The 8,707-nt window shown below is 42.7% G+C and overlaps 1 protein-coding gene across 1 annotated transcript; it reads left to right on the top strand.

The window, feature by feature from the left end:
* Positions 1-721: 721 nt before the first annotated feature.
* Positions 722-3,251, top strand: CXCL9 (C-X-C motif chemokine ligand 9). Its single transcript, XM_063310536.1, has 3 exons — positions 722-834; positions 2,634-2,760; positions 2,978-3,251. Exons 1-3 carry the CDS (start codon positions 774-776, stop codon positions 3,132-3,134), a joined length of 345 nt encoding a protein of 114 aa, XP_063166606.1. The 5' UTR covers positions 722-773; the 3' UTR covers positions 3,135-3,251.
* The last annotated feature ends 5,456 nt before the right edge of the window (positions 3,252-8,707 follow it).

Raw genomic sequence — 8,707 nt, 5'->3', positions numbered from 1 at the left:
CCTTGAAGCTGATCTGATCCTTGGAAGCTAAATGCATCTTTCTCGTTTTTAAGTAGAATGGACATTATTCCTCTGTTCCTTCCCTTGTTACAGTAACCATCTAGCCTGCTTTCATCTGTTTGCTTCTCACTTCGGTTGAACTGAACTGAAACTCTTGCTCAACTACTGTATTTATACCCCAGGATCACCCTGGTTGGTCAATTAACACATTTTCTGTGTTTGCACAAGATATGGAAGTATAAACTGATTCAATAGCCTGAGTTTACAGAGAATGCTAGGAGTGCCATATCTGGGTTGCAAGCATCTGCATAACAGTATAGGTAGTCCTCATTTAGCAACTGCCTTGTACAGCACCTTTTCACAGTTAAAATGGTCATGAAAAAGTAACTTTGTGACCAATCCTCACATTTATGACTGGTTCACAGGTCTGTAAACCAAAGGAAAGCTGAAGGAAGATTGTAAGCCCAGTGACAGGTTCACTTAGCGACCGCTTCACTTAGTGACCAAGTTGCGGTTCCCACTTGTGGTTGCTCAACAAGAACTACCTATGGAGGGCAGCAAAGAGGAAGAGAAGTTTGGGCCTAGATTCTAAATCAGTGAAAGTGAAAGCTTTGCATTTCCTAAAACAGGCACTTCTTTCTGGTATTTGCAACCCAGCGGGGCTTTCCCTTAAGCAATTATAAAGACCAATCAGGTTTAAGGAGGGAGAATTCTCTTGTTATAAATTGCCGGTATTTGATAGAGAGAATTAACACTCAGGAACTTCTATCATCATGAGGAGGGTGTGTGCTGTTTCCCTTTCTTTGCTCTTCCTGCTTGCAGTGGGAATACAAGGTAAGGAGGAATCGCAGCATTTGGGGACTGAGGATGTTTATCCTACCCTGTAGCATGACCTGATTAGTTATCCATTTATTTATCTTGCCTGTTGAATCATTATGCTAAAGTTCAGGGCAAGGCTAGATACAGGTTTTACTGCTATTGCTGAGGATGTCCAGCACTTGCCAGTGCTGGGAAGACAGCAGGGCCCTGGTTACTTGAGGACTTAAAAATAAGTTGCTTATTTTCAATCTTGGATCGAGAAATAAAGAACAAGTTTTTCAGGGTAATTTTTGTTTCAGTGAGGACTACCATGCTTTGTGGCCATTTGCAAATGTGCAAAGCAATTTGCGCCCTTCCCAATCCATGGATGGCTTCTTCCACATTCTTGTTTCCTTCTTCAGTCATCTTAGCAGCTGATAAGAAGAGCTGCTGCTCAGTTCCTCAAGTCTTAATATGGATTTTCTCCCCTCGAGGCCAGCATGCTTACCTTTGATAGAAGATTTTATATCTATCTACCTCCCTATCTATCTTAGATACAAATATATTTCATATGCATATATTTTATATTTAGTATTCATATACTTCATACTTAGTATTCATATATTAGAACACCTGCACTTTTATTATGGATCCGAAACCATGTTTTATTCCCTTGAAGAGTTTTGTTGGCCTTCTTACTCTTCCCTTCTCATAGGCCTTGATAAATAGCCATAACTATTGAGATAAGGTAAGGTGTACATTCTAAGAATAGCATCTTCAGAGAAAAGGTATTGTTTAGCTAATGGTCAAGGGGCCCTAGCAAGGATGGAAGAAAGTTCCTTATATGGAATGATGTTAAGGTGGGGCATGGCTAACTGAGTAAGGGATGGTGGTCTAAAGGAGGAGTTGAATGGAAGGTATATAGTGCTGTAAAGAGGGGGTCCTGCTCGACTGCCCACCTAACAGCCGGCTGTCGTCGCTTTTGCTCTTGGGTGAAGAATGGTGTTATTTATTCGTTCAGTTGCTTCCGACTCTTCGTGACTTCATGGACCAGCCCACGCCAGAGCTTCCTGTCGGTTGTCAACACCCCCAGCTCCCCCAGGGACGAGTCCGTCACCTCTAGAATATCATCCATCCACCTTGCCCTTGGTCGGCCCCTCTTCCTTTTGCCTTCCACTCTCCCCAGCATCAGCATCTTCTCCACGGTGTCCTGTCTTCTCATGATGTGGCCAACATATTTCAGTTTTGCCTTGAATATCATTCCCTCAAGTGAGCAGTCTGGCTTTATTTCCTGGAGGATGGACTGGTTGGATCTTCTTGCAGTCCAAGGCACTCTCAGAATTTTCCTCCAACACCACAGTTCAAAAGCATCGATCTTCCTTCGCTCAGCCTTCCTTATGGTCCAGCTCTCGCAGCCATATGTTACTATGGGGAACACCACTGCTTTAACTATGCGGACCTTTGTTGTCAGTGTTGGGTGAAGAATAAAGAACTTAATTTCATGCAATTGCCTGCTATTTCTTTCATCCCGGCTCAGAAGCAAACCTGGTTAGGAAATAAATTCTAACACCTTTCCATTTATTTGCCTCACTTACTTTCCACAGTTCAGATTTTCTCCATTATAACTGCTTTGTGGGCTTAAGCTCCAGTGCTAAACCATCACGGCTTCTGATCACCTGGATAATCATGCATGTAAAGTTTTTGTCTTTCTCATTTGCAAATTCTTGCATGATGCTTAGGCAACAAGCCAGTTTAAACATAAGTAAGTAGATTTGTTTCAGAATGTCCAGGGGGATTTGCAATGACATCCCTTGCCTTTTTTTCATGGTGTCTAGGAATGGTGACCAGTTTAAAGAATCATTGTAAGTGCAGAAGTATGTCTCCCAGTCCTTTATCAATGAGATTAGTGATGAAGTTCGAAACCTTCCCCAGAAGTGCTTCCTGTGACCAAACTGAATACATGTAAGTACTGAATAATCTCCAGAGCATAGCAGGGAGGGAGGGAAAAACAGCAAATTCTCTGGTTTGTTCATGTTCCCGCCATGGACAGAAGCTGAAAGTCATTGACTGCCTTGATCTTTAATGCATGCCTGAAAGAACTTGCAACAGTGTTTGATTGGGATGGGTTATAAATGTAATAAATCAGGACTTTGTTCATTCCCTTGTCCTTCTTTTCAAGAGTGACACTGAACTCCGGAAAACAGCAGTGCCTTGACCCAACTTCGCAAGCAGTGCAGAAAATGCTCAGAAAGTATGAAAAATGTAAGTTGCTTCAGCACTTTGGGATGGAGAATTGGTACTTTTATATCGCTCTCCGGTTGCAATGGCTACTGTAAGTGGCAGGTTTTGCACAACACAACACCACGTACAGTAGTTACCAAATTAATTCTTTTTCTGGGTTTTCACAATCCAATGAACCCTGATTAACACACTGTATTAAGCCTAAACAAACCGTACCCAACTTTAAAGCTAGCTAAGCCTAGCAGGTTATTGGAATGCAGCTATTAGGTCCTTGACAGACCTGGTTGAGTAAGGTAGCCCTCACTTAACAACCATTTGTTTAGTGAAGGTTCAGACTTAATGACAGTGCTGAAAAAGCCTACTTGCGGCTGGTCCTCGCACTTACGACCCTCACAGAGTCCCCATGGCCACATGGTCATGATTTGGGTGCTTGGCAATCACTTTGCATTTATGACCTTTGCTGCATCCTATGGTCATGTGATCACCATTTCCTACCTTCCTGGCAAGCAAAATCAATCAGGAACCATATTATTTGCTTAGCAGCGTGGTTTGCTTAATGCCCATGGTGATTCACTTAATTACTGCCAGGTCAGATTTGCTTAATGACCACTTTGCTTAGTAACTGAAATGCCAGTCCCATTGTGGTCCTTAAGCGAGGACTACCTGTATGTTGTGTGAACCCAGCTATTAACTTACTCTATCCTGGCGCCCTCCTGATCTGTTAGGCAACAACTCCCACAATCCCTAGCTACAATCACATCCGACTGGGGAAAGTTGACCCAAAGTATTAACTGTGTTTGAGCTTTGAATATGTCTTCCTTTGGTTTCTTCCTCTAACTGTCCTGCTGGCTGTGAGTTTGGGAGCCACACTCCCAACAGGAACCGATAGCAGAAGGCTGAATTGTCTCACGCTATCCTGTATGAAGTAGATTAGGCAGAATGGTAGCCTTGTTCAAGGAATCTCAGATTAAGTTTTCTATCAGGAATAAGAAGAGAATTTATTGGTCAGCAACAGCCTTTTTCCAACTAGGGTGGGAAAGATCGCTTTCAGAAGAGCTGGCACCCAAGCTGGGGCTGGGCAAACGCCACTTAGCCAAGAGCTGCTCACTTCAGCTCCTGATGTTCGGCTGAGCCTAAAGGGTGGGAAGCCAACTGCAGGAGGGAGAGGGAGAATTATTAACACATTAACTCACTCCCAAATGCAGAACACCCCAGAAAATAACGGGCAACATTGTACTACCAAGGTCTCCACCCCTGCAAGCACTCTGGATATGCTCAGAAACTGTCAGCCTTACTAGGTAGACCAGGCAGGAAACATGACCAGATGAGCCAGTTCTACTTTATTTTAAAGCTACATTAACTGAATCTTGCAAGTCTGAAGGTACAGTTCTCCCACCGTCTCCTTTACAGTCCGAGAAACTAGAAACACTTTGTTGCCCTAAGAGGACTTTGCACACGTTCAGGAGGACCATGCAGACCTGAAGCCTAAACACAAAAGCTATTCAGGTCTGGCACTGGCATACCTCAGTTGCAGGGACAGCTTGAGCTCAGAAGTCGCCAGGACACGAAGATGCTTCTCCAACAGCTGGGTCTGGGATGGAAACAAGGGTCCTTCCAGGAAAGCTTTTCACCTTTTCCATTTTCTTTAAACCAGTGAGAGCTTTGAAGAAGTCCCATCAAGGAAGCAGGAGAGGGATAAGACCCCAGTAATTTCATCCAGGCAAGGGGTGATGGTCTCCACTGGATGTACCACTTGTGCCTCAGGGACAAACTTGCGCCAACCAAAGAGGATGCAAGTTGGAGAAAGTCTGCAGGCCTGTGCTGTGCTTCTTTCAAAACCATGTACTTTTGTAGATATTGTACTAATGTGCATGCTAAGCCATCATGCAATTTGCTGGGCTTTGTTAGCATGAAGGCTTATTGTTTAAATATAGTCAACTGTGTTTAATTAACCAAATGATGGTTAAACAAATGTTTGAAGCCACTCTGTCTTTGGGGTCCTGTATAGCTGGGCTTATATCACACCAAGTCATCCGGTGGCTAGTTTTAGCTAGGCTGAGTATGTAGCACAATCCCAGCCAATTGTGGGTTGTAGGCCATCATTCATGAATAGTGAACCTAGCCAAGTGTGATCCTCAGCAAACCAGGATTATACAAAGTAGGAGGGACTAGGAGGGCCTTTGCTCAACTTTGTGTTGTGTACCAGTTGTGCCCTTTCCTGGATCAGGAAGCCCTTCTCTCAGTTACCCACACCATGGTCATCTCCTGTATGGACTACTGCAATCTGTTCTACATGGGGCTACCCTTGAAACTAACCAGAAGCTGTATCTGGTGCAGAATGCGGTGGCGTGGGCAGTTATGGGCACCTCTAGGGCTGTGCATGTAACACCTCTGCTGTGCGAGCTGCATTGGGTGCCAGTGTGCTTCTGGGTCCAATTCAAGGTGTTGGTTATAATCTTTAAGCCCTTGATGGCATGGGCCCAGGTTACCTGAGGAACAGTCTCACCCCAATCACAATGACCCATCTCACCTGGTCTGGCAGGAAGGACATGCTGCAGACCCCATCAGTTAAAGAATTCTGCCTGGTGGGGTCAAGGAGGAGAGCCTTTTCTGCCGTTGCCCCCACCCTGTGGAACATCTTGCCCCCTGAGGTGGGGCTGGCCCCCACTCTTCTGGCCTTCCAGAAGAGCATCAAGATCTGGCTCTGCCAAGTGGCTTGGGGATCCAAGAGTGATGGGCAGCCCTGGGGGTGGTTGGTGGCTTAAGACACACTTTCTTCCTTTTAGATTCCCTCTTTTATCTTTTTTTTTGTACTTTTTCTATTTTTATAATGGTTTTATAATTTTTTTATAACGGTTTTATAATTTTTATTTGTAAGCCACCCAGAGTCACTTTTATAGTGACATGGGTGGTGTATAAATGTAATAATAAATATAAATAAATAAACAGAAGTATGAAAAAGTATGGTTCCAGGTTCTGTCTGAGAGCTAGCACAATCTAATGTGGCCAGAACTATTAAAATCATTACCCAGAAACTTCCATCGCTGTTGGTGGGATCCAAAAAGCCATGCAATAAATTTTAGATAACCAAGGAGCTTTGGACCTACATTTTGATGGTAGAGAAGATATATAGCTCAAGTTGGAATGTGGGGTTGCAGAAGTTCTCTGAGCTTGGATTTCCATGGCAGTTGCAGATGTTCATTGCTGCAAATGAGCAAGGAAGACTGTTGCAGTGTGTGGAACTCTGGAGTACTCTATCCCCAGATATTAGATTGGCCCAGACTTGCTGGCCTTTTTTAAAGCCCTGAAGACCTGGATGAGCTCCAGAGCAAGGAAGCTCAGAGATTAGGTGGTTCATGCATTGCTGTTGGCCTGCTGATAGTTTTGGGTTTATTTTCTCAGCATCCCTGGCAGGCTCTTTATGTTTCATTGACACTGTTCGTTTTATTGCTTTGAATGTGTTGTGAGCCACATCTGAGGAATGGACAGCCGCATAAATCCACTTAATTAATTAATTAACCAACCCACAGGAATAACTGACAGTTAAGCTGAAATGGGATCACAGTATCATTCCCCTTTCTCACACAACTATTAAGTATAACGAGAACCAGATGATGACAGGCCAATAATGTAGAAAACAACTGCATTCAACAGGGCAGCTCACCAGTGACATATACCTGATAGGACAGGCACTGATGTATTGCACAACACAAACAGACAAACCTCACCTCTCCAAGATCATGGCACTGACTTGGCAGGCAACAAAATGTCTGCAAATGGAAAACTAAGCTCAGAAGACATCACGTTATTGAATATAGCTCCTCTGTCTTGTCAGACTGCTTTAAAATCTGTTCTCCTGTTTGAACAAAAAAAAATGTGCAAGGAATCCACTATTATATGTTCGTAAGACTTTAGATATGCCCACAGTTGTAGCACTTAGAATTTCAGTCTGCATAAATACTAAAGGTTAGTAATATAATTTATATTATTCATCCCATGTTGTGTGGGAATTTTAAATCAGTCTGGTCACTCCAAGGAACTTGTAGAAAGTTCAGTCCTCATTTCCACCTTATGCAGCACAGAGAAAACTACTTTTTATAAATCAGTTCTAAAGATTTGTTTTTGTTAAATGTATTCATGAAGAAATATATTTAGAGACAGATGCATTTATATCTGAGACGATATAGTAATACAGACTTGGTCGGTGCTTAATCAAACTGTTAAAGATTTTGTCTACAGCTGTAGTTAAAAATATAATTTGGCTGTTGTGTGTGCTCAGGAAAAATAAAATTTATGTCAGGATGCATTTAAATAGGTGCCTGTTAACATTTTTAAAGAAAATGATGTAAATTAAGATGTGTAGAAGAAATAACCTTTTACCTGGAAAAGGTATAAACAATTCAATAAAAGATGACAAAGCACAGATTTGTTTTATGGTGTTCTTTAATGATTAAAAGGGGATGCGGTGGCGCTGCGGGTTAAACCGCTGAGCTGCTGAGCTTGCCAATCAGAAGGTCGGCGGTTCGAATCCGCATGACGGGGTGAGCTCCCGTTGCTAGTCCCAGCTCCTGCCAACCTAGCAGTTCGAAAACATGCAAATGTGAGTAGATTAATAGGTACCGCTTCAGCGGGCAGGTAACGGCGTTCCGTTTAGCCATGCCGGCCACATGACCATGGAAGTGTCTACGGACAAACGCCGGCTCTTCAGCTTTGAAACGGAGATGAGCACCGCCCCCTAGAGTCGGACATGACTGGACTTAATGTCAAGGGAAACCTTTACCTTTACCTTTAACGATTAAAAATAATGTTTCCATTTCCCTTTTATGAAAGGGCAGCAAAATATTTTCTTTTCCAAACTGAAACTGGAAACCATAACCCAAACTGGAGTGTTCACTGATGGAGATTCTCTGAAACCATCCATTTTGGCACCATATAATACACCAGTAACACTGCCAGAGGGACACTTGGCACTCCTCTGCACAACGTGTTTTCTGAGTCTGGTTTAACTGTGGTTTATTGGGTTCACACAATAACTGAGCCCAACCCCATAGGATAAAATGTGGTTGGCTGGTTTGTGCTGTAGCGTGTTGTGTGAACACAGAGTAAGTTTTCCTTCTACTGCTTAAAAAGCAACCATTCACAAATCTTTTTGCCACTGTTCAAGGACCACCTTTGGAACTATTGCCTGAAATGTAAGAGTACAGAGGGGGGGAATATCTATATACTACCAAAACTCTGGTGTCTGATACTTCGTAACATTTAAGTGGGTGAAACAGTGGATCATAGGGCAACAAGTTTTGAACCAAGGAACCTCAAATGGGCTAACTTACAGAATGTATCCAAAATCTGGGACTGTGACTCCCATGGAATAGAAATTTGGCAAATTTTATAAAATATTTTATGACATAAAAGGTATCATAAAACATTGTATGACATAATGCAAAATGTCATAAAACATTTCCTGTGGTCAACTCCTAATGTTTTACTGGGCTGTACAACATTGGCTACTTTCAAGGTAGTTTATTTATTTATTTATTCGTCACATTTCTTCACCAGCCATCTCGACAAATGACTCTGGGCAGTTACAATTCTTCCTGATTCTTAAAATTTTTTTTCCAGTACATTAGAAGCTCTGCCATTGTTGAAGGCATTGAGGAATCTGGTAAGG

Source organism: Candoia aspera, chromosome 8 (genome assembly GCF_035149785.1).
Source record: "Candoia aspera isolate rCanAsp1 chromosome 8, rCanAsp1.hap2, whole genome shotgun sequence".
Classification (NCBI taxonomy): domain Eukaryota; kingdom Metazoa; phylum Chordata; class Lepidosauria; order Squamata; family Boidae; genus Candoia; species Candoia aspera.
The sequence above is the reverse complement of the archived record's forward strand: the minus strand, read 5'-3'. Positions and strand labels throughout refer to the sequence as shown.

What these genes read in the sequence shown, in the direction of transcription:
- CXCL9 (XM_063310536.1), top strand. Translation starts at nt 774, where the DNA reads ATGAGGAGGGTGTGTGCTGTTTCCCTTTCTTTGCTCTTCCTGCTTGCA. An exon ending in GCTTGCAGTGGGAATACAAG is followed by an intron (nt 835 to 2,633) that starts GTAAGGAGGAAT and finishes CATGGTGTCTAG; the next exon opens with GAATGGTGACCAGTTTAAAG. An exon ending in TGTGACCAAACTGAATACAT is followed by an intron (nt 2,761 to 2,977) that starts GTAAGTACTGAA and finishes CTTCTTTTCAAG; the next exon opens with AGTGACACTGAACTCCGGAA.